General features: G+C 49.4%; 7 protein-coding genes across 7 annotated transcripts; 4 read left to right on the top strand and 3 right to left on the bottom strand.

Annotated features, from left to right (window-relative positions):
- Positions 1-832: 832 nt before the first annotated feature.
- On the top strand, positions 833-1,787 carry J7337_006827 (uncharacterized protein; the record flags this gene model as incomplete). The annotated part of the gene is made up of 3 exons (XM_044824486.1): positions 833-991; positions 1,052-1,272; positions 1,322-1,787. 3 exons carry the CDS (start codon positions 833-835, stop codon positions 1,785-1,787), a joined length of 846 nt encoding a protein of 281 aa, XP_044680143.1.
- A 500-nt stretch (positions 1,788-2,287) lies between these two features.
- Positions 2,288-2,987, bottom strand: J7337_006826 (uncharacterized protein; the record flags this gene model as incomplete). The annotated part of the gene is made up of 2 exons (XM_044824485.1): positions 2,288-2,819; positions 2,872-2,987. The coding sequence occupies 2 exons, from the start codon at positions 2,985-2,987 to the stop codon at positions 2,288-2,290; spliced, it is 648 nt and encodes a 215-aa protein (XP_044680142.1).
- A 401-nt stretch (positions 2,988-3,388) lies between these two features.
- J7337_006825 (uncharacterized protein) lies at positions 3,389-4,775 on the bottom strand (the record flags this gene model as incomplete). Its single annotated transcript, XM_044824484.1, has 2 exons — positions 3,389-4,644; positions 4,745-4,775. 2 exons carry the CDS (start codon positions 4,773-4,775, stop codon positions 3,389-3,391), a joined length of 1,287 nt encoding a protein of 428 aa, XP_044680141.1.
- A 1,126-nt stretch (positions 4,776-5,901) lies between these two features.
- Positions 5,902-6,507, top strand: HYR1 (peroxiredoxin hyr1; the record flags this gene model as incomplete). The annotated part of the gene is made up of 2 exons (XM_044824483.1): positions 5,902-5,944; positions 6,035-6,507. 2 exons carry the CDS (start codon positions 5,902-5,904, stop codon positions 6,505-6,507), a joined length of 516 nt encoding a protein of 171 aa, XP_044680140.1.
- Positions 6,508-6,939: 432 nt separating this feature from the next.
- J7337_006823 (uncharacterized protein) lies at positions 6,940-8,807 on the bottom strand (the record flags this gene model as incomplete). The annotated part of the gene is made up of 3 exons (XM_044824482.1): positions 6,940-7,500; positions 7,564-8,493; positions 8,553-8,807. The coding sequence occupies 3 exons, from the start codon at positions 8,805-8,807 to the stop codon at positions 6,940-6,942; spliced, it is 1,746 nt and encodes a 581-aa protein (XP_044680139.1).
- A 7,469-nt stretch (positions 8,808-16,276) lies between these two features.
- Positions 16,277-16,584, top strand: J7337_006822 (uncharacterized protein; the record flags this gene model as incomplete). Its single annotated transcript, XM_044824481.1, is given in 2 exon segments — positions 16,277-16,468; positions 16,480-16,584. The coding sequence occupies 2 exon segments, from the start codon at positions 16,277-16,279 to the stop codon at positions 16,582-16,584; spliced, it is 297 nt and encodes a 98-aa protein (XP_044680138.1).
- Positions 16,585-21,591: 5,007 nt separating this feature from the next.
- Positions 21,592-24,207, top strand: J7337_006821 (uncharacterized protein; the record flags this gene model as incomplete). The annotated part of the gene is made up of 2 exons (XM_044824480.1): positions 21,592-22,474; positions 22,523-24,207. 2 exons carry the CDS (start codon positions 21,592-21,594, stop codon positions 24,205-24,207), a joined length of 2,568 nt encoding a protein of 855 aa, XP_044680137.1.
- Positions 24,208-25,337: the final 1,130 nt, after the last annotated feature.

Genomic DNA, 25,337 nt, shown 5'->3' with positions numbered 1-25,337 from the left:
CAGTGGCGCAGCTGTGGCATTGGATGGTGATGGATGTGTCCGTAATGCCTTGGCGAGTCCTTGGGCATACTGTACAGTAAATTTCACAAGGCATCTTTGACGGTAACGCCCACCTTGTCGAGTCTTAGGAGTATCGAGCCCCTGAAGTTAGCGCTGACATGGTCATCAACTAATTCGATAATCTAGATTCTAGACAACGACTCAAGTTATTGATTCCATTAGAGGGAAAATACAAAGCCACACAGCCACATCTAAGACAGCCCTGTGGCTGCAGCGCTGTTGCGTCTAGCAACGCGTGGCCAGCCAGTGGAGGCTTAGGTTTAGGCTCAGGCCTGCCCCGGCCTAGGCGGGCGTCATGCTAGAGGAGGTCCCGCTGGCCAGGGAACCTGAGCAGAGCTGGAACCTGTTTCGTCAGGGCTCCGTTTCCAGGTTGGCCATTGAACTTAATTCGCACTCATCCCAAACGTCCACTAGACCAACGACTTTGACCCTTTGTCAACACAAAACAACCTCGATTCTATACATAACTTTCTCAAATAACGATAACGCTCTTTGCTTGTGTTTTTCTCTTGCATTTTCATCTGATACATACTAGCGAGTTCATCTCTTCAGAGGAATTGACGACGATCCTATTCGATTCATCTTTGGCTTGAGACGACCTAAGCCATTGCGATTTCAGCTGAAAAGCCATCAAGCAAGACACATACACATACACATACACATACTTTGGCAGCCTGATTTTTGGCTTTTTCAACGAACAGACTGATTTCTCAAATCTTCTCTCCCATCCTCCCTCCTACATATCTCGAAAGTCTTCACATCAACCTCCAATATGCGGTTTGAAATCGACCCCGACATCGTCCCCAACTTGAAACTGGGCCTCCACTCATTCCAGATCATCATATCTCTGGTCGCATGGTGTCTGCAGATTGGTGTTTTCAATGCAAAGGATGCAGAGGTCAACGGAAGGAATGGCTGGGCATTCGCAGTGGTATGTCAACATTTCGACGGCTATTTCACGATGTGTACGGGGAGCTAACGATATCTGCAGTGTTTCCTTTCTGTCCCAGCCTGGATCTTCCTCATCATGACTCCCCGATGGGGTCGCACTCGTCGCTTCGCTCAACCGCATGCCATGCTTGCTGTTGACGCTGCTTTCACAATCATATGGCTATCTGCCTTCGCTTGCCAGGCTGCCTACAATGCCGCTGGTGATTGCGGGAAGGCCTGCGGCATCAGCAAGGGTGTTGTCGGCTGTGGTGTTCTGGTAACGTATGTGCTCCAACTCGACCTCTGCTGAATATTCACTAACTTCCTGTAGCCTCCTTTTTGCTGGTACAACTTTTGTTTCCGCATTTACCCTCAACTACTACAACAACCACAACATCCTGCCTGGTTACGACAACCGCCAGATGGGCAGCGACAACATCGACCCTGACAAGGCTGCTTTCTCCATGGCCCCTCACGGCGATGAGGCTTACGAGCGAGTCGACATGGACGATCACGAACCATCAGGCAGTGCCTACGGCGGTGGCTACAACAACAACAGCTATAACAGCCACTCTCGCTATGGCGATGCCAACCCCTATAGCGCCGATGACGAGGATCCCGATCGTTTCGGTGCTCTCCCCCCTCGAAACAACACCCTCTTCGACAACGACACTGAGTACCACTCTGGCGGTGCTCCTCCATCAATGCCAGCCAGCTACGCCAACCCAACAGGTGGTCATCCTTATGAGGATGTACCCGCACAATTCCCCGCCGGCAACTACGATAGGGGGCACTAAGTGGCAACAGCGTGATAAATGAAAGAAAGAAAGGATATATCGGTCTCTTTTTTATGCAACGGTGTTCATTTTGATTGGGTGTGGAACAGCCTGGGAAACTGCGTCTGGGATGCAGGGTTCACATATTTTGTACGGTAGATGACGCCCCTGGTCGAGGCGTTTAACGGCGTCATGACTTTCGTGGAGACAACTCAGGGGAGATGGATGAGGCCTTTGGCTGCGTATGATGATACTTAGACGTTGCACCCATGCACACACACACACATATATATAAGGCACTTTGGATTCTCTCTTGCTTGTGGTTGTTTCTATATTTTGGACAGTATAAAAGTTTGGCCGTGTGAAATGAAAAGTATACGGCGTCTTATATTCTAAGATGCTCGAATCCAACTCCCAACGCCTTCTGTTCTTAAGCCAGTTTTCATGCTCCATACTTGCTGATTTAGTGACTTCATCTGATTCATCCCCAAAGCCCTGCTCTTCTTTCGTGTGTCCCGCTCCTACTCCTTGTTCATCTTGCGAATTCGCTTGGCGATATCAGCTGCGGTCTGTTGCATGGGGTTCAACTTTCGGTCCCTGGCCATAGCCGCTGTATCGTCGCCATACTTGGCCACGAGCTTCTCTAACCATTCCTTCTCCCGGGTACTCTGATGTCTCTTCTTGGGAAGATCAGGCTGTTTGCTCTGCTCTATGAGAGTCTTGACAACATCGGTCGCATCAGCGTCGTCCTCAATGCCACCCCACTCCTCAGCAGGCTCAGCGTCACTGTCGTTATCGAGTTCGTTCAGAGGATCGTTAAGCGGGTTAGGCTTGGCCTCGCCGAGAATACGAATGATCTTTCCGTCCGCATCGCGCTCGACACGTGCCTCTGATACAATGGCGTTCTCCATGGTGGCGATAGAGAAGGGATCGTTGGGGTATGCGCGGGTTGTGGTTGCGCCGAGCTTCTTCTCTGTTCCACCTGTAGGAGCCTTGAGACGCGCTACGAGACCTAGACGACGATAGTTTTGAGAAAGAGTCTCCTTCTTATTCCTTTGAGGAGTTAGCTTTGCGCTTTCGTCCGTGGCTAGGGGATTGGCCATACCAGTTCTTTGCAATGGCATCGTTGCCTCGGGGGTTAAGGATCTTCTTGGTTCTGTTAAGTTGACGGATAGGCTGGCGGCCTGAGCGGGCCTTCTTCTTTTGGAGTTCGCGACCCATGGTTGATAATATGAATTCTTATGTTGATTGAGATGTCGATAATTCAAGACGGTTAAGATGTCCAAAAAATGCCCGCCAAAATTTGATCGCAAAGTCTTATCGATAAGAGAAGTGGGACGCTAGTGGAAAGTGTCAGAGTGTTCCAACCTCCTAATAATTATAAGGTAGCTTATTAACCAGTACGAGCAATAAGAAAAGCTTTTGTAATGATGTTTCCAACAAACATTATAAGAAAAGTACGCCTCGCCTTGATCATATCTTGTAATGCAGTCGGCAGTTTTTGGCGATCATCTTATCTTGCTCACACGACCTATTAGGTCTGACACACCAAATTCATGCCAAAACCCCATGTTATTTATTAATCGTCTATATCTACTTGATATCCAACTGTTCGAGTGTTATTAAACCTTGAACTTCCGAGGGTCCAGCTTATCAACATCGGCACTCTTTGCTCCTCCATCAAACACGAACTCGGACATGAGCTTGCCCGTCCCAGGACCATTCTGAATTCCCCAGCACGTATGTCCTGCAGCAACAAATAACCCAGGCACAGTCGTTTTGCCTATCAAAGGACCGCTCTCTTGTCCAAAGCGAATATGCCTTGGGAGATAACATGCTTGTTTTGCCTTAATGGGAGCCGCGGCTAAAACAGGACTGAAGGTGCTGATATATGAGATTATGTCGTCGCACTGAGCCTCGTCGCATTCGACTTGATCTGCGGTTTCGGGTAGCGGGACGTTTGTATCTGGTTCACCACAGGCATAGGCCTCATTAAAAGGCCGAGCATAAATCTCTGGATCAACATTGCCCCTGTGCCTCCTTTTCTGCCCCATCTTAGCACGGTGCTCTGGTATGAAATCCGGAGGGAGCTGAATATCTGTAAAGACAGCATACGGGCTAACGTTCGCGTCGAAGACAACGCTATGCGCTCTTAGGCCCTCGATCCTGGCCCGGGGTAAGACTTTGTTCGTCCAGGGACCAGCTGCCACGACTATATCTGTCACGCTGGCAATGGTCTTGGCCTCGCCTGTGTTGCGATCTAGATACTCTATGCTCTCGACACCATTCTTTGTGGAGTTTATCTTGGTTACCTTGGCGTTGGTGTGTAATTGAGCGCCACCTTGCTGGGCAAGTTCTGCAATTGCTGTTGTGAAATGTAGGGGATGCACTTGAGATGTTTCTGTCTTTCCCGGTGCGCCCATCTCAGACCAGCCGTTAATGATGCTATGGTCTACCCAGTCGAGATCCTTCGGTAAGATGCCTTCTTCTAGGAGTTCTTTTGCTGCTCCATTCTGTTTTGGCAGCTTCTCCCAGTCTTTCCCATTCTCATTGCCGTTTGCGCTTCCGTTTCCGTTGGCTTGGAGTGATTTGATCTTGTCGCGCGTCACGACAGCATCAAAGCTTCCGCAGCCGAGTTGTCGATAACCCCATCTCTGAGGCCCGTTATGCTCAGCAGCCAACTCGGCATGCAAGCGATATGAGAGAGGAACTAGACATTCTGGATAAGCCCAGAGGGCGAGAAGACCGCCAGCTTTGCCTGATGCACCTTGAGCGACAGTGGGAGCAGCTTCAAGAAGGGTAATGGTATGTAAGGCTGGGTTGAATTTCGAATGGCGTGTTAGATAGTAGGCCGTGGTTGAGCCAATGATGCCGCCTCCTGATATTTTTATCAGCCTTATGTGGTCCAATGTATGAGATGAGGTTGATGAGATATGACGGGGGTAATAGAGAGCCCTGTAAGTGGCGAGGCGACTTACCAACGACGACGATGTTTCTCTTTGCGTCCATATCCAACAGAACACGACTAGACCGACTTGAAATGAGCAAAACTGAGTTGAGAAGCAGGACTCAAGCTGTAGTCTAGGTACTTGTCATGAGCATGATCAACGTTTTGGCGTCCGATCAGATGGGAACCGGAAAGAGTTGGGGTCCAGTACCTACCTGGTAGTGAGTGACGTACATACCGCGCCACCACCTGCACCGCCACACACTTGCACTTTAGATAAGGTCTATCGATAAGAGATAAAGCGGCCGCTCCTCTTGAGAATCCATGAATGTGTTTAGCGGGGCAGCCCCGAAATCCGAACCGGAGCTATTACCGAGCCGGGGAGTAGCTATGAAATGTATCGGCAGAGTGTTGCACCGATATCAATTGATTCCAAATAGAAGGAGAGAGATTGGGCAGAATTATATAAAAAGACCGACTGTGTAGAAAGAGGCTCTGCCATTAAGTTATATAGTTGAAGCTATGTTTGTAGTGCATGTCTCTGTTCTGATTAGCGAGTGATGGTCTTCAGCTGGGCACTTTAACCGCTTTTGACCAGATATATCCTTTTATTATACTTCAGCTCACATGAACGTGAAACATATAAAACAGTTTATATGAGTGAACATCAGGAACAATTCCAAATACATGCTCAATACTCAGCATAAACCTTCGGTACCGGCGGAATTGGGGACTCCGAACACTCCACCCCGAAACGTCGCCAAACCAAAAATGGAGTCAAGTGCCGAGGCTTGTAGAAGTGTAGAAGCAGTCTCCATGCAATCAATTACCGTTATTGTGTAATTGTATGTATGTATGTATGTATGTAACTCGGATTGGTTCTTGAGATTTATTCCCTGCCACTCTACTACCAATTCTACTGCAACTGTACCTGTACCTGTACCTGGACCTGTACCTGGACCTACCTATCTAATGTCCCTGTGGCGTGCTACTGCTCCCCGTTGGTTGACTCTACAGCCATCATCGAGTTCCAGTTCCCGCTGGCTTAATAAATACTACACCACCACCGCTACGACCTCTTCTCGTTCCCCGCGATTCTCACCTCTCAACACAAAACACAACCACAGCAGTCCTCATCAGAGAAATATCACTCATAACCATTTCCGTCAACTGAGTACAACTGCAAAGATGGCTTCCGCTACTAGCTTTTACGACTTCAAGCCTCTTGACAGTATGTGTCTTCCCCTCACCTCATACCCCGCCTTAAACACACCACACTTTCATGATAACCTCCTCATGAATCTCAACTAACTCATCTCAGAGCGCGGTCAAGAGGTTCCCCTCGCCGACTACAAGGGCAAGGTCGTCCTCATTGTCAACACAGCCTCCAAGTGCGGCTTCACTCCCCAGTATGCTGGTCTCGAGAAGCTCTGGACCAAGCTCAAGGAGAAGTACCCTGAGGACTTTGTCATTCTCGGCTTCCCCTGCAACCAGTTCGGTGGCCAGGAGCCCGGCACCGACGACGACATCCAGGAGTTCTGCCAGCTCAACTACGGCGTGACCTTCCCCATCATGCAGAAGACCGAGGTCAACGGCGACAACACCAACCCTCTCTGGGCCTGGCTCAAGGACCAGCAGTCGGGTCTTTTGGGCCTCAAGCGCATCAAGTGGAACTTTGAGAAGTTCCTTGTTGGACGTGATGGAAAGGTCAAGGGGCGCTGGGCTAGCACCACCAAGCCCGAGTCTCTGGAGGAGCCTATCCTCAAGGCTCTTGCGGAGAAGACCGAGGCTTAATTTGAGATGACTGAACGGCAAAAAGTGTCGCTGCTGAGCCCTTTCAATCTAAAATGAGATACCCTGTTGGGGCCAGACAGCGACACGAGGATTATGAAGTTTTGATGAGGGTTTTTAGACTCATGCGTACTGCTACATAAACTAATACAAGGATCTATCCTACATTGAACTGTTCTGCCTGTAACATCTGATAATCATGAAGCTTTGTGGCTTGGCGTCATTCATCTCAGTGGCATAGCTTCTACGTACCAATTAGTGAGTGACCCAATTAACAATAAATTACTTTACTATGTACTTCAGAAGCATATTCACTGCTGCAACAACTTTTATGTGATACCGTAGTATCTTTTCTTCTCATCTCACAATCCTCCAATCATCCGTGGCTCACTTACACCCAACCAGCACCCAATCTAATTCCTCCAGCCACTCATCTTACACGTTTTCGTAGTAATACCTAGTTCCGGGGTCATATTCAAGCAAGACCTCTGCTTCCATGGTATCAACCTGGGCAACAACTTGTTGCCAAAGGTAAATCTCAAAGGCTCCTGACATGATTGCAGGAACAGTGACGGCGCATCTGAAGGCTCCCTCACCTTCAGGACTTAGAATCATGACGAGATTACGCCCAGGCAGGCGATAGAATCCTGGAGTGTCGTCAGACGGATTCCAGCTAACCACCATTCCAGGCCGAAGACGCTCTTTGAATGGAGCGTCTGCCATCTCGGGTCTCGGGTCTTGGCTTGAAAGTCCCTGTTTTCCAGCTTCTTCTTTCTCCGGCTTGGCGTCTTTCTGGCTCGTCTTTGGCTTGTTAGAGGCTCGCTGCGAATCGATGTGAAGACGCCAGAATTTAGCTTGGAAGGCGGTCGCTTGTTCGAGAGTGACGCCCGGAGTCTTGAGGCAGCGTGTGATGAACTCTGGAACCGGGAGCCGAAGAAGTTGGATACCCGTCTCTTTGGGTGCGAGAGCTGTAGGGGAAACGGGCGGGGTGCCAGACTGTAGATTAGCGACGTTAGCAAGTTGTTGTTACTGACAGCAAGCTAGCGCTCGATGACTTACGTTCTTGAGAATCCAGTCATGGAGCAGATCCTGGGGCCAGGTGCTTGGTTTTGAAGCATCATATTTCGGCACGGCAGCTTTAGGGACGGTGATTCTCAGCATTTCTCCGTATCTCAGCGTGTTCTTGGTAGCTCCAACGTCAAGGAAGCTTGGGTTGACACAGGCTACAACGACGGTTTTGCAGCTGCGCTCGGCAGCAGGATCAAAAACATGTTTCAGAACTTTAGTCAGAGCACTCTGCCGAAAAGGTACGTAGACCTTCTTGCCAGTGGCGAGACCTGCAGCGTCGACACTGGCTCTCCCCCGGATACAGTCCTTGAGCACAGAAAGACTAGCATTGATCTCTCGAGATTCTTTGATGCGCTGAGCTGAATGCTCGGTGACATCTCTTGCAGCTTCTGAGCCGGCAAGATCAATTAGATAGACAAGCCCGTCGTCAGATTGAGGGAGCTCGGGGTTCTCGAGGCGAATCTTGCAGATAGCGTGCGAGCGGGACGAAGAGTCGTTCTTCTGCGTAGAGGCAGTCCGTCGGAAAGATGCCGCATTGTTGATGTGCTTGATCAATGTATCCGCATCTGTAACGTGGTACTCTGAAGCTCCAGCAAGATGAGTCGATCCAAAGGAGTCCTCTAGGATAGAGATGGGTTTGCGAGCGTTGAGGAGATCAGAGGCTGAGTTACCTGCGAGTTCGATGATGGAGATAAAGATGTTCCGAGTGCCCTGAATATCACTCGAGAAGAGCGTTTCGGCGATGAGGCGCTCGAGGCCGCTGACAGTGTATGTTTTGCCTGAGCCTGTCTGGCCATAGGCGAACATGGTGCTAACACCGCCGCCCCATGCCCAAGGGACAAGAGGCTTGACGAGCTCTTCATAGATGTCTTCGGTTGTGTCTTCGGAGTTGAAGACCCTATCCACGCGATAGTTTGTAGACTTCCATCTATCAGTAACCCTTTCTATAGCTTTCCTTGTACGAGTTATCTTGTACTCACCACCAAAGGAGGAGGTCCCCTGACTGGTCTCCGCAGTTCGTGTAAGTCAATCACTCCAGGTGCGTTGTTTCGAGGAAAGGCGCCAATCAACTGTCCGCCTTCTTTCTCATCATCTAGCATCGGCCGAAGACGAGTAGCGATAGTGATGTCAGGGTTGGACTCTTCATTGCTGGTCTTGGGCTTGACAGGCGCCGGTTTGAAGCGATTCACCAGCTCCTGATAGCGTTGAGCATGATCAAGAAAGAATTGATCCATGGTTGCAATGAGAATCGTGAGATTAATGGGTATTAGAAACTGTGAGATTTTTGTTCTTGGTTAAAATCAATTTCTCTGTTGAGATACTCTCCTGATATATCTCTTCAAACATGTTGGTGCCTAAACGATGCGAACTGCAAGAACTACGGTGGCGCTCTGACCCAGCAACCCCTTATTACACGTTACAGGGCAGTTCTATGTAGATATTATTAAATATTGATAGTTATTTTGGCTGTTCCTGGCTGGACCAAGGTAGAAAAATTACTGTGGTACGCTATTTCGTTGTTGCGGTTGTGATATGTGCCACTTAACATGCTGCGTTTGAGCGCGCATCAAGAGTGGCTTGTTGCCGCAAGCGCCCGTTAATTCTAACGTCCACTCCATTTAAACATAGATTTAGACATAGACTCGAACATAATTCACTATAAAGATCTTGCTCGTTGCTCTAACAGATTATTTAACAATAAGTATGTACCAATGAATATGAAATCCAAAAGAGCTGAGGTTATTTCTCAAACCAAGCTACCCGGCATTATTCATATCCTGCATCAAGCCCAGCGATTACATGCCAGGCAGCTGTTTCAGGAACCGAATATATTATATGACATTTCAATTATCAATGAGCCATGTCTCTGAGTAGTTAGATTTGTTTTTTTTTCTGCTGCCTGTTTATGCCTGTTCTAGGGAATAGTATGTTTGTTGCTCCATGATAGAGCGGACCCACGACAGGCAACAGTTTAAAAACGGCACTATGCTTTAAACTACATTACAGTATTCGACTGATTCTGCTGTGGTAATCTCCCCGATTATATTGTCTCAGGCAATGAAATGGTCGTGTTATCTTTCTGATAATTTTGCAAATCTGTTGCTGTTGCGCCTTGTATCATGATCAACCGCAATCTACTGTAGTTCTTATAGATCACATTTGATCTCCTTCCTCGTTTCTCCTATCGTAGGAAACAATCCAAGTCAATATCCAAACCGCCTCGGAGACTCAATCACAATACACTTATGAAAGGCTTTGGCAGGAACGAAATCACTATGTGCGAAAGTCGGGCCACGGGCTGTCTCGAGCTCGTGACATTAGATTGTATCGCCCAAGATGCACAGGCTAGTCACCAGTTCAAAGTGAGCTTACCAGTTTACAAAGCGCTTTCATACGAATGCTTCAGAATGCTTGTTATCTGGAGTTGATTCTTATTTAAGGATCTGATGGCCCCTTCTTTGGGAATGCTTCTGATTCAATTCAAGGGCTTCCCAAAGTACCAAGGATAGTTTCATACCATGGCAATAAAGCTTGAAGATCTTCCCGAGGGCATTGTAAACCTGACTAGATATTCATGTCAAGTGATGACTTCCACTGTCAGATGTGCCATCAACAGGGAATTGTTTTTGGTTACAATAAATTCCAATCGCTTCTTGTTCATGGAGAATTAGGAGATTGGTTCGGCTCCCTTTGCTTCTCTCAATTTTACAGCATATCTGAAATCCGCCTTACCAAGCTTGACCTTATAGGAGATTTGTCCCTGGGAGCATGATCTGTTATCAAGGCTTGCCGTCATGCACCTAAACACCTATTCTCATCTGCATCGAGAGACAAGCGATGAGTCTATGATACGATACCTTCGAAGTTACAGGGATAAGTCGCAGACACTTAGTCTACGGATGTCTTTCGGGTACTCAAGGCCATTAGAACCTGAATCACGCAGACATAACGCAAACACTGTAATTCCCACGCCTCGGGGTTTCTATTGTCAAACTCCACTGTAGAGATGCGAGAAAACCTTGCTACATGTTGCGCTTGTTATCCATTGTGTTTGAAGTCTGGTCGGGGAAATGGGGAAAAGCTCCTGTCATCACATCTACTACAACCGTCGCCCGAGTCTCATTCATCTAGGTTGTACAGGGCAAGGTCGAGATCGAATGTAAGCTGAGCCACTTGTAAGACCTCAAAACAACATCTGGTGTCAATGGGAAACCCAGTTGTGTCATAAGCTCCCCGTGCAACGTTGACAAGCATCAGGTCTTACACGCCCGTTCAATACTGTATACCTTCGAGTCCCGTCTCCATTTTACGATCCGCGAATGTGTCAGCGCCTGCTATTACCAATGGATGCCAATGGGGGATGACATTTTGATGCGAATAGGATCTGCTGCCTAGATCACCGGAACCACCGAAGTAGTACAGCCGCAAAAGAGCCGTAGAAGATATCATATCCAACAGGAAAATATGACGCCAAGGCCAGAGTGACAACCATGTCATACAGGGCTATCTGATGATCCCCATCGCTGGTCGAGTATCAATGGCGGCGAATGATCCCCGACGCCTGGTGCCAGGTCGGATGGGAAAATTCGGTGTTTCGATCTGATCATGAGAGTAAGCTTTCAGCCTGAATCGACGATCCAGACCCAATCAACACGTTGCGCCTTTGATTCCCCTTGCTCGAACAGCATGTCTAAGAATCCTACCCTAGGGGTAATGTGGTGGCAGAATCCCATGCCTCTCATCATGAGGAAATTGTATGTAGCGGATAAGAGCTTACCACAGCATAGTACACTCCTACGGCCGTTCATCGTTTATTCCAATGAAACGGTAATGCTTTCAGGTTAACTCCCCTGCCATCCATCACTGAAGGCCATGCCCAGAAACAATCTTCAGCAAGCTCAGAAATACGATAATACCTGTGATGCGTGCGGATGCTTGTGATAAAAGGGTCATGTCTTGTCGTCATTATTTCGGTGAAAAATCCCTTTGACGAGGATTTTGTAGATAATTGCCAGAAACTCATGGTTGCGATATCATCTGTTTGTAACGGTCAACGTAACCAACATCATGTATCCTTCTCAACAAAGAAAAGATCACAGTTGTGATATACATGGTCGCCCTATGGTTTCATCTGCCACATTGGTTGACAGATCTCGATCCATCCGAAAGCGCCAGGATTCAGTCAAAACGTCAAACCACTGGAAGCGAGTCTCATCATTCATCATTGCCATCTCAGATATCCACCTGACGTCGCTCTTCCCTACCCTAGATTTGATGCAGTTCACACTTCTCTCAGACAAAGGCTTATCTTGAGCTGCCACACAACGACATCATCATCAGTGTCGTCATCTTCCAGAGCTCGCCTGTACATTAGACTGATTGGATGTCTGGATCAAGCCACCGTCCATCAGACTTGGCCATCAGCCTACAGTCCGCAGGGGTTACAAATGTGCATTTCCGCGATTTAAATAGGTATTTTTGCCACAACGGAATTAAAGAAGACCAATAAGAGGTAATTATTCTTATATATAGATGGAGATAATACTGGAGTGATTAGCATAGATTGGCCACTGAGAATGACTAATCTAAGTACCTGTAATAACATTTGTAACCCCTGCGGACTGTACCGCGTGTCGATCGCTGATCGTCCACCGCGCACCGAGACAGGCCGAAAGCCACAATCTGGAGACCCAGCACTGAGGAAGCGGAAAGCCTTCCGCCGTCAGATAGTGAAGAAACTTTTACCTTGGATAGCCACGATATGCCATCTCATCCCATCCCTTCTTCTGCGTTGCCTTCCCCGGATTTCCAGAAGTCTGCAATGCCACCCACCCCCACACAGAACGGCCGCACGCCAACACCAAGCGGTAAGGGAAATGACGGGAGCCAGATAAATGCAGGTTCAAGATCGTCCACCTCAAGCCCACTAGCCACTTGGCTTCTGAGACTGTTCCGTATCGAGAAGTAAAACTGCAATTACTTGAGACAGAAAACTCAAAGGTAAAGAGATTTCACAACCCTCTTTGCCCTATGGCCAATGCTACCGGCCCTTCGTCGGTTTGTGTATCGACGCAGCTTGAGAATTACGTACAAGCGACGAATAAAAAAGATAGGGGAGTAGGGAGTAGGGAGTAGGGAGTGAGCTTTCGAATGCCATTGCCAGCTGAATACCGCAAATTAGGTATCCACCTGTCTGACAAGCAAGACGTGTTGCGATGCCGCCTGAGGGCCATGAAGCGAGCTGATAGGACAGTTTTCGACGATATCAACGCGATGCACGTCGTTCGATAGCATGGTGACTTGCCATGCGGTACTGCGCTGCTAAGAACTATGCACCGTACCCATCTCTCTCGTTCCGTGTGGAGAAATGTTGCTTCGTCCGTTGTTAGAATTGCTCCGCCCCTCCAGGCCATCTCAAGCCATCAACAGAAAGTCTGGGGAATGCGGGGGACGAATGGGGAGCATTCTCATGGTGATGACCGTCCCGCTTTGTCTGGAGGAATGCATACCGTATTCGAACGGTCGACGTAGAACTGAAAGAGCCAAGCTGCAGGCAGGATATCTTTATCAGCGTTCACGATTTCCGGAGCTTTGTTCGCGCACGAGACCCATATCAACCCGTCGTTTATGTGAATCAAGTGGAACTTTTGCACTATGAGAGCGGAGAGCCATATCACGCAGCACGCCAACCCACGAGGTTCATGACTACCAGGGCATGCGTGTGTTTGCAAATGTGCTGGCGGTGACTTTATCAACTCCTTCATCATCAGATCTCGTAAATGGCCTTCTACAAACGTCCAAGCCCTGCATTAAAAGAGTGGTGTGGCTGATCTATGAACCACCATCATACTACTAAGGGCTCGGCCCTTTGCGGCTTGACGATTTTCCATACTCGGCACAAGGGACCTGAGAAGAATCGACTGTTGAAGCCGGACGAGCCAAGTCAGTGACGGTGAGAGTCCGAGACAAACAGCCCAAGTTGTTCATCGGGAGCCGAAACCTAAAAGACAGGCTAGTTGTGTGCATGAGGATACTCCGTACCTGGCCTGGCCATCCCCGCGCTGGCAATCTCATGACACACCAACACCAAGAGACGCGGGGTCGGTAGGGTTCTCCATCTTCTTGTCGGGGTTGTTGGAGATCAAGGGTGGCTGCCAAAGAACTTGGCTAGACGCGTTGGGAATGCCCCCTGGCCCGACTTTTAGTCAAAACAGCAATACTATTACGTGATAATAAACTATGTCCAGCACGTGAAGACGAGATTGAATGAAGCCGACATCAAAACTGGTCGGTAGCTGTACGCCCAGTTTGCGGGGAAATCTGGGGACGTGGAGACGATACTTTCAGTACCCTTTCATGAGAGATTTCAGGGACTTGTGGTTGCTTGCATGGCTTTGGGGTTTCTGGATGTCGATCAAAGCCGTTGTCATGAATTCTTCGGGCCCTAGACCTTTCAGGCAGATGGCCAGGGGAGCCTCGGCTCACGATAAACCAGGGTGAGATTTGCTTTTTGAACCCTAGTCCCGTTTGTCCAAACTCCAAACTGTTTCAATCGGTCAGTGGCAGGCTAACTTGCTAGACTTTGATATCATGATCCCTAAAAGCCTCAGCACTATGAAAAGCTTGACGAGTAGCCATGATGTGTACCTGAGTCGAGGGGACCGATCATAGCCGACAGACATCCTACCACACCAGAATAGACCAAGCCTTCAGCCTAGCAGCCTAGCAGCCTTCAAATCAACGTGAATGGCCCAATCGAAACTAGCAGTGGTTCGCCCGGAGCAGTCGGGTCACCGTCCTGGTATAATTCAGGACCAATCTTGATTCGCTCACCATTACCTTACCAGCAACGTAGCATTCAAGCTCATCTCAGGCTTGTGGCAAATCGGACATGAACCCCAACGCGTCAATGTCGGTTGCCTCCCTCGTGAAGCGATATCAGAATCCATGAGTCGCCGGAAGACAACATAAAGAATGGCGGAATTACCCATTGCCACAAATCTTTTTTTCGCAATATCATAGCTGTGTTAGTGGTTGATGGGAGCAGACCGACTTCTCATCAGCCTAGCTCAATAGCCGCGTGAAGCAGACATGGGGAACTCGCTTAAGCAGGGGTTGTGCAAGCAAGCGGCTCGAATTGAAGCAGTGTGAAGACACCGTCAGCTCCTGTCGGACATTTGTGTCTCGGGTATTGGCGAAGAGCGTTTTCAACAAGGATTAGGCATGATTGCGCGAATAAAGGATAAGGAAGGGCCTGTACCCAACTCGGTTGAAGAAAAATGATTGCCTCGAGGTTTTCGTACACCTTAATCTGCTTTGCATTCAATGCCTATCAGCTGTCAGGTAAAGCGTAGTATACAACTCGGGTGAGTGGGAATCCGATCGAAAAATAGACATTCAGATGCGAGCCAAGACGTAAAACGATACCGAGGCGGTGATTAGAACCGAAAATAGCTTGTTCCTAGTATCATAATGAGATGCGACTATGACCAAAGGCTTGAGACAGCCTTGGGTCCCTAGTTCAACTTGGGCCTTGGACTGCTCTAGTTTTTCGTAATGTAGCGCTTGCTTCTTAATTTTCCAGCGATGAGAAACGAGACACTCATCAATCGCATCAGCAGCCAATGAAAAGAGACTATCGTGACTGAATAAGGTTGATGAGCCGGCGACAGGGACCGTGATGACCGAGACCTGATTGGCATGGATATGCCTCGCTGTCAGTGAGAGTGGTTACGGCTTCTAAGCGCCCCCCTGTCCCTCTGGGAGAGATTGGTACATTGTGCTGGGAGAAGCAGAACAGAGGGCTTTTTGCAAAGTGCGAGGCTTAGACCCTAGCTTGGCTTCCATGCAGCATCGTTCGGTCCTTCTAACGCACGATTTTATCGTTTAGTATATGCGGCTAGAAGCAAGACCAAGCTTGGTTCGGAATAGCTACAGTACTAATGTAGACCCTTGCCGCCCCCGCACACCGTCCCTGTCGATACCTTGGATTGACTGGCTTGTGTGTTGATTGATTGCTTCAAAACAAGAGGCGCCGGTAGTCGTCTCCAGGTCACGGCATTCAATCATTGAAGTGTTATGACCTGTCCGTACTGTATATGGTTGCATGTAGTCTTTACCGCGTCGTCCGCTGAGGAAAAACCACTTCACTCCAGTACTCTGTCGCAGCCACTGTTGTCACCGTGCGTTTGTTTTGAAGCAGGGGTATCTCGCAGGGCTTGACGACGTGCGATTGCCAACATTTGCAAACGCATGTTTGATGATCCGACCCTTTTTGTAGGTATTGCATGTCAAGCAGTTACTGATAGCCCACATAGTGTCTTTAGGGACAAGTCCAGTGAATCTTGGCTTCCAGCGGAGGAAGATAAGAGTTTTGCCTAGTACTGTCGGTGAGCGGAAGGTCCGGCGTCAAGACGTTTTGCAATGAATAAGTTCTCCATTAATAGTGTTGTTTCCAACCAGCCTTGAGTTTTCAAAAATTCAAGGGTTAGGATAAGCGTCGGGGTCGGATTTGCAGGGACCAGCTCTCGTTCAAGGGCTCTGTGCAAGGAACTCTTGAAATGACGATGAAAAGGGTTGAGATCAGCCTGAAAGAGTTCATGCATCTGTATCGAGTTTACAGATTAGTGACGATCACGTTTAGGAGACTCTTTATTTGGTCCGCTTGTGTCTCAAGTCTTGCTTTCACATCTGCATTCCAGGAATGTGCCCCAAGCCCTGTCGTGTTCGGGCTCCCAACCTTCGGGTTGATCCCGGTTTAGTGGACATTTTCCTAATCCCTGACCGAAGGATCGGTATTCTTGTAGACACCGATGAAACTCTGCAGCTCTCCACGAATGCAGCCGCTAAAGCTGACCTGCGCAAGATGATCACTGCCTTATCGGCTCCTGATAGTGTATGTTTGAGATTGGTCCTCTCTCGGGACCGGCCGACACTTACGAGCAGCGTCGGATTGGATTTGAGCAGTACCGAGCTGGCTCTGACCCTGAAGATAGAAGAGCCGAACTGTAGTCGATCACAGATGGTATCAATATAAGCTAAACCGTACCGCGCAACGATGAGAAATGAGCACAGCGCAAGTTTATGGTTGTGTAGTAACGGCGAAACGGCTGGAGTGCCTAACCGAAAGAATGTCTATGCAGTCTTCTGTCCTTGTTGTGTGATGTGATGCGTACCACCAACCAGGGGACTATTGTCAAGCCGCCAAGGCGTCGAGCAAGGCTTCTGATAACCCCCGCGGTTAGGCCAACTGCGACCATAAACGTACGTAAGGAGTGATAGGGTCGGTGGGTGGGATGTTGATGTTCTAGAAATGTGGCTGCGACGCTTAAAGCTTCGAAATCTAGGGAGGGTTGCTTCGTCGAATTTGCAGACATGCATGGTGAAGCACATTCGGATGTGGTGGAGAGTAGTGCTTCACAGTTCACGATAACTAGTGCAGGGCAGTTCAAATCTCATGGTGGTGTGACGCGACAGTGTAGAGCATACGATCCCTAATAGCTGGACACTGGATACTTTTGAAAAGTGCTTCGCATGGATACGTGTTACTAGACAGGGCAATGATGGCAACCGTTGCAAATGGCTAAGGACAGCGTTGTGCGTAGTGGTGTTGAGGTGGTTCCAGATGACGAGAGAGGCGTGCATAGGTGTGTGGCTGTTTGCCCTCAGTGCGATGGTAGCATCCATCTCTTGCATGCAAGCAACCACTTTCTTGGAATCGCTGAAGTGTGAAATCTTGGAAGTTCGAAACCCATTTGTATGTAATGGGAATATTTATCAGTAACACAAACTTTGTTGAGTCCTGTAAAGATTGAGAATGTGCTGTGATTCTACACCCGGCATTCCATCCTCCTGTCCTTGAAACCCTCGGGTTTCTCGGCCGAGGAGACGTGGGCCATCAAGCTCTGGGAGACTGATACTTCCTCTGAGACTTGATGGTCTCGGGCTCCATCTGTAAATTGAGAAGGGATCATATCGCAATTCTAGACCGAATGGAAGATGCTGGCGAGCCAAGTAAACAGACTTGCACAGCAGATAAATTGTCTCCGAAGTTGTGAGTCCATAAATGATGTAAGTGAACGGGCGCAATTCAGCACGAGAGAGGGTCGAGTGGGGGGAACCAGCAAGGGCTGTTGACTGCATGGACCAAGACGGTTGAAGTTAGACAGCGCCTAACTAGTCTGTAGTCTGTGTGACATGGCTGAAGAAGTCTGGTGGAAGAATGCATAGAAGCTCTGACAAGCCTAAACTGCTTCTGAGGCGCCGCCACGGTTGACCGCTAAGCAACTGGGTGATTAGCCTCGTCGTGACTAATTGGTCTCAGGATCAACCGCTAAGAGACATGTACCGCAATGTCCCAGTCCGTGGTATTGCCGCCATTCGAGTTGCTCGTCATCATATTCATGGCGTGAGTTGACAATGGTCAGATAAACCGAGCAGTCGGATCAAATCTCTATGTTTCCGACATAGCTATGATTGTTCAGTTATCAGTGAGGGATGTCCTGATTGTCTCAAAGCATGGGGGTAATCAGCCCTGTTCATGTCATCCATCCTGGGCCACGGTTTGCCATGTGCTGTGCGCGGTTGTCTTGCGTGTGATCCTGCGGGGTGAGAGGTTCGTTGGTTCCACTGCTTCTCACCAGCTTGGCCTTGTGCAGCCAGGGCAATTGAAGATGTGTGGTAAGGTGAAGTGGAAGGCGGCCAGCAAACGCGGATGTAGGACTCGAGCGGATACTCGTTTCGAGGTTCGACGTCGCCAACCTGGCAAAACTGCAGGAAAGGCTGGCTCTGGAGCCTCTGGATAATATCTTTCATGACGGCGTTGTTGCCAGATGAATGTTAGCATCTGTGTCGTGCTGTTGTAGACAATAGGTCCCCTGTTCTTAACAGATTTGCACAATGAAATGCCGGCACGGTTGGCCTTACAAGATCCACGGTTGCAAGCGCAAGCGAGCTCGAACCGAGGCGATTTCAAGATTGACTGATGCTTCTATCGTCTGCTGCTGTTGTTGCTGTTGCTGCTGCTGCTCCTCCTCGTCTGCCTGCCTCTCCACTCTAGCTACTGTAAGGAGGCAGCGACCTAGGTGGCTAACGCACGCAGCTAGCAGGATTAACTGTGAGCCTTGGCAACCCCAGGCTGCTTGGCCCTTTTGCTTCTGAGAGGCGGGGAGATTTTGTTTTGTCACAGCGCGAGTGGTCAAGCTGTCGATAATGGATGCATGGGGAGTGGATGAGGTTGTCTTCAGTGGAGATGGAGATGGTTAAGACGAAGGAATGGGCATTTCTGATTGGGCTGTCACGTTGCAAAAGGACCTGACCTGACCACGGAGCCCCGGGAGTGGATCGCTTTAGCGCCTACGGTTGTGGATATGCAACTGCAACTGCAAATGCAAATGCAGCGGATGATTTTAAGGTGCACCCGGCGGCGGTTTTGTCACCCTTGTCGCTACATGGATCCAGGATGTCTGTATGCAAGTCTCCTTGTCTGGTGCATCCCGGCCTGTCTTGGCTCTTTTGTCGCTTGAGATAGCTACCTAGCTCGCACGCAATAAAGATCTTTTGTTTCCATTACGGATATGATAACGGATATCTTATCTTGTTGTCGTCAGGAACCATTTCGAACCTGCATCTGTCGACGCTATGTGATCGACAACTGCCAAGAGCCACGGCATCGTTCGTCTAGTACGGAGTACTGTCTGCTGTAGTGTATACCTACCTAGGTAGTGACAACCAGTGACAGTGGGAGAAGTTGACTTATCGCAGCCTCGTCGGCGATTCCGAGAGTGTCTGAGAGATAAGTATCTTACCTCCAGTCTACAGTCTGAACTGACCTTTACAACAGAAAGGTGGAAAAAGCTTGGACAGATTGAATTTGAAGCCTCTTTTCCCCCTGAGTTCTTCGAATTTTTCTTCTGCTCCCATAGCGTCAAACTACTTGCGCACCAGACTATCTACGGTGTCAGTGTCAGTATCCAGGTTCCTTCTTGATCTTAGCCCCAAACCGTCACTCTGCCAGCCCGTTGTGTCATGTATGATGAGCTACCTAGACTGGAAGCATAGACCTATGCCGGAACAAAGCTCCTTACAGAGTTTACAAGACTGGATTGAGCCTCAGGTGTCCTTCGGCCGTATACCGTTGGCACGTCGGCTCCAGACGGGTTTTCTTCTAGACGAGAGGATGCTACGTGACAAGCCACAAAGAGGAACAAAACTTGCCCAATTCTCCCACATTACTTGGGCTCCCTTGCAAAACTTGGATATTCACGCATCAATCTCAACTCATCTCTAGTTATTACCGGCGGCTTTTATGCTTTGAGGCTCTATTCCCTTTGCGCAATCGTCCCCGACTTGGCGCTCGCTGCACTCTTTGCCGAACTTGGCCTAGATTTTCAACCTTGTCTCGAGTGATCCCTTGTCCGCGACGACGATTACAGTACAGAATAAGAGTTTCGTGAGTCCAATCTGCCCAAGATCCGAGAGTTGGGGGGGAACTCGGGCGGAAGAGAGCGAGTGAGACCTTACTCTACAAGGGACGGACTCGATGAAGATGGGCTGGCCAACCCAGGTAGTGTGGGAACGGTCAAGGGCAGTTATACCGGTGTATATACAGCGCTAGGGGTGCCTCGCAGCGCTATACCGACGGCCACTAAACCGCTCATGGAGGTCAAGCCGGGGGGGCTTAACCCCCGTAGGCCGCCGAACGATGGGAGGTTCTATCCATCCAACTTGGGGCGAGTGCTTGCTGGACTGGCTTACCCCAAAGACTTACAGGGTCTGCAGGCAAAGAATGAACCACTTTCCTGGGGCTAGAGATAGATACTTACGACTGCTCACATTCCATATGACAAACAAGGTATCTTAACCGTAACCAACTTGTTTGGTTGCAATTGCACTTGCCATTTCGTACTAGTAGCGAGTAGCCACGCCCACGCAATCTTCGATCCCGCCCCTCCCCTCCATCCTCCCGTCATTGTGAGTGAGGTTTTCCTTGGTTCCTCAGGTCGCCGTCTCTCCATATTCTCTCTTCCTCTTCTCCAAAACAACGACGTACCCTAACGTACGTAGTAGTATGGAGGGGGCCAGCGCTGCCGCTATCTACTGCAGACATACATACATCACCGCCAACACCGGCCAAGACACACCGAGAGAGAGATTGAGATTGGACTGGGTCCGTTGAGACTGAAACCATTTTCTTATTGCCAGGGGAATCCCTTCTGTGTGTGGTTGTCACTGGTTAACCTATTCTGATCCTCTAGTCTACCTCGGCCGAAATGGAGATGGCATCCAAGGATCCCCCGCTGATCATCGCAAAAAAGACACGCTTGCTTGGGTTTGGGATGATGATGCCAACGCCAGAGCCAGAGCTAGAGCAAAGACAAGCCAGAGCTAACGGTGCCCCCATCATGGCATGGGAGTCGTCCATCCCCCTTCCATCCCCCTCTCTCCACTCCCGTCTCTCATCAGACGTCCCGCTCTCTCGATCTTAAACGTGCCTATCTGCAGTAGGTACATCACTACGCTATTTCACGCTACCACTCCTTGTAATGACCTTCACCCACACCCCTCACTCTCCCTGCACCCCTCGAGTGCACTGCTCCCCATCATGATCCCTGCCGCGGCTTCAGGGTCTTGTTGCTGCTCTCAAGTACTGGGCGATACCCTCCTCGGTCTCTGAACACCCCTCGCCTCTTCTATCTGGTCTTCATCTTGCCTTATACCGTCCTAGGGCGCCACTTCCATATTCATACCCTGTTCCTGAAGACTTCATTCATACTTTAACATCGTGCTTCCACCGTTTCTAAGATCTCCCTGTTGTCTATACTCTTATGAGTTCCTTATATCCAAAGCCTTTAACTACACCACTACTCCACCACCAACTTGACCTCGACTCTTGTCAACATACACATTAACTTGACTCAACTTGGTTATATATATACCTTGACCTCGACAACTCTCTTAACACACCCATTCACCTCTTACACACTTCACCCCTTCAACTTCACGAACATGACAGCCGCCATGTCACAACCGACCGTCACGGTCAAAGATCCCTCTGCAGTACGAAAGCGCAGAAGACGTGCTCCTGCTGGTGGCGCTTCTGATGATTGTTTCTCTTGCTCCAAGAAGAACATCAAGTGTGACCGTAGAAGACCATACTGCTCTCAGTGTCTCGAGGTTGGCAGTGAATGTTCTGGTTATAAAACACAACTTACTTGGGGAGTTGGCGTGGCCAGTCGAGGCAAGCTTCGTGGTTTGTCTCTGCCCATTGCCAAAGCTCCTCCTGTTACTCGTGAACCTAGGAAACAGTCGACTGCATCATCAAGAAGCTCTGCCATTGCTCGTTCAGGTACGGAAGATGAAGTCAGCCGTATGCGCCAAGGTCCCATTGATATTCCTGCTGTGACACAAGTCGCTTCTGCACCTACAACACCATTTGCCATGGCAGGATACGACTACCTCTCTATCCCCCATCCTGAGCATGCAGCCCCTATCCACCAAGGAAACTGGGGTTCGGTCAACTATTCTCCCGCTCAAGAAACAGCACACAATCTGCATCGATTCCCGGTGCCTCTTGTCACAGAGAACCTCTCATCTTCTATCGATCCCCTTACTCCCGACGTTGGCTATGTATCGCCTATGAGCCAGTCTTATACCAGAGACGACGTCTCTTATGTCCACAGCCCTTCCTACATGTACGACAGCTATACAACCGGCACTAGCTCCCCTGGCCCTCAGAGCCCCCCAGCATCCCTCTACGCCGAACACGCAAGGACCTTTGCCCCGACCTCATGCCCCAGTCTCGCCCATGCTCCTTCAGAAATGAGCTCCAGCCTTCACTCGCATACCGACACCTTTGACTCGCAAATGGGCAATAGGATGGTTCGAGATTGTGATTCATTCGGTAAGCCCAGATGGAACCAATGACTTCCTTTGGTTCTAACGTGCGCAGGCGTGCCTGAAGTCGATACATATGGCGCCAGCTACAGCTCGATGCCGATCTCCTGGCAGTCTCCATCGATGCAAGATGAAGATGTTAAATCTCATCATTCGGACTTTGCTCCCTCGGGTTGGCCAACCGCTTCCGAAAATCATTCTGTTCATGTGAGCCAGGACCTCATCTCCAAGATGCCCTTTTTCATGGATTACTACGAGAATATCATGTGTCCCTCCATGGTCTTTATCGACGGGCCACACAACCCATTTCGAGACCATATTCTGCGACTAGCTGTAAACAGCCAGAGTTTGAGCCATGCAATTTGTGCTCTTGCATCCTGCAATCTCCGCATGAAGAGGAAACTGAGTCTCGGACGTGATACACGAGATCTTTCTGAGAAGTTGATGGCTGACAAACATGCCGCCGAAGCCATGGCAGACACTCAGTCCGACGACCTGTCCCTCGCCGAGGAATACCAACACCGTAACCTGGCTGTGCACCTATTAAACGAGCAACTAAACGACCGGACCAAAGCAATTCACGATTCAGTCCTTGCTACGATCCTCCTACTATGTCATTACCGCATGGTTGAGTCCGGTATCGCCAAATTCCATACTCAGTTTGCTGGTGTCAGCAAGATTCTTGCTCTTCGAACTCAGCATCTTGCAACATCTAGCAATTCTGCCTGGATGGAGGCTATTTTCAACTACTTTGACGCCATCTCTGCCAGCATCAACGAGCGCGAGTCCCAAGTGTATCCCGGTTTCAGTGTGGTGTCAGACTCTCAACTCTTGCCTGTTGGGGCCGAGAACCTGGTGGGGTGTGACCGCGAGCTCTTCAAGACCATCAGCAGACTCGGACGCCTGAATTTACTGTCTCAGAATCGCTCCGTACGAAAGGCAGCTGCCGCGTATGGAGCTCAGGAAGTGCCTGAGCGATCTCCGTCCTTGTCTTACATCTCCCCACTAGGTCACGCTCGGCGAGAATCTCTCACAGGGTTTAATGTGAACGATCAGATAGGGGACATGAGCAATGTCACTAGCCATGGTCTCGGTGACGGGCGATCAAACACGGCAGTCCATGAGGACCGAACAACTGCGCCAATAAGTGCCCCACGCCTAGCCCCGGCGACGTCCTACGAAGAAGGTCGCTCCTTGTTTTGGCATGAGTGGAAAGAAGCACGACTGGCTCTCCAAAATTGGAACTTCGATGCTCCCGGGGTCAGCGCCTCACTTCCTGAGCCCTGTACACAGAGTCAACTACGAGACCTGGAATCACTGTCCGAGGCTTTCCGCTATGCCGCCCTGTTATACACGGAGCGACTAGTGAGCCCATCACTACCTTCAGGCCACCAGAGTATCCAGAGCCTTGTCAGCCAGGTGGTCTATTACGCAACGAACCTGGACACAGGAAGTAGCGCCGAGAAGTTTCTACTCTGGCCACTTTTCGTTGCGGGCTGTGAGTGCGTCAACGAATTACAGCAAAACATGGTTCGGTCCAAGTGTCGTGATATCATGTTCCGTTCTGGTTACATGAACAACTTGGCGGCTCTAGAGGTGCTAGAGAAATTATGGGCCCAAGATTGGGCGGGAGGAGAGCCGTTGATGTTGGGGACCAGGACCGGGGATCAACGCGGACCGTTCAACTGGACCAAATGCATCGGGGGGCCCGGAGTGGAGGTGGAGTGGATCATGTTTTGATGTGCAGGGATGTTCGGCGATTGACATGTGAAGGCGTTTGTGCTCGGACTGGACTGGATTGAACTGGGCTGAGATGATGGGATGGGATGGGATGGGATGGGAATCAGGGATTTGGATCAAGTTTGCAAGGGGCTGTCATGAATTGCAGACAGGCATGCGTGGGTAGGGGTTGGTGAAGTTGGCCGGCCTTGTTAGCCTAATGGTGGTGAGCGTGTGTCATATTCGGATTCGGGACTACTGTGGGATCAAGTTTGGGAGTTTAGCTTGATGAAGAGGCTAGCATCTTGTATTATGTAACTCAGGCAACGCAACACAACAGCATACGGAAACGGTTACGTTAGAAAGGAAGCAAGGCGTTTCGGTTTAGCATTGGGCATTAGGACAGACCTTCTGGAGTTTGGGTACGTACTGAATATGGTCCAAAGAGACCGAGATTAAAACGAGTATTCATTCACCTGAAAAGTGTCAAACTACCACTTCTGTTAGTCAATGATAAAGGAGAGTGACCCTCACATCCAGGATATGCCGAGGGTGCTAGTGAAGCCATTGTGAAAGACGATGCAGGATTTGGCAGTTGCAAAGACGTTACAGGGCTGGGCTAGGTAGAATACAGCCTCTAATTTTCAGCCTCCTTTTTTTTTATTCCCAGCTACGTACTCTAACTAGGTTTTACTGTACCACCACGTAGTCTGTAGTACTCCTAAAAGCGAAAGGTCAGAGTCTGGCTTGCAGCGGCGCCACCGCGGGTTGACTCCGTTGTACCTGGCGGAGCCGGCCGAAGGTGAAGGGCTTTTACTGTATGTACAGAACAAGAGCACAGCTGGACGAGGATTGATAAGGCGCGGTTAGATCGTTGATTGGTCGAGATTGAGATAAGACGAGACGTCAAAGTGCCCAACCCACTAACTATCAGATATTTATTTGGCCGATTCTAGCCAGAGTTTTAAAGTGTGAGTGTGGGGATGGGAATGGGTTCAATGATCGACATTAGGGATGATTTACGGTAATGGAGTTGGGGATGGGTCCCTTGTAACTCGCCTTGAACTCTGTCAAGTACCGGTACGGTAGTAGTTGTTGTGTAAACGACAGATGCGTGGTGATATACTTACGTATTTCTACACCGGGATACC

The sequence above is a fragment of the Fusarium musae genome, chromosome 5 (genome assembly GCF_019915245.1).
Source record: "Fusarium musae strain F31 chromosome 5, whole genome shotgun sequence".
In the NCBI taxonomy this organism is placed as follows: domain Eukaryota; kingdom Fungi; phylum Ascomycota; class Sordariomycetes; order Hypocreales; family Nectriaceae; genus Fusarium; species Fusarium musae.
This window is presented reverse-complemented; position numbering and strand designations above follow the sequence as displayed.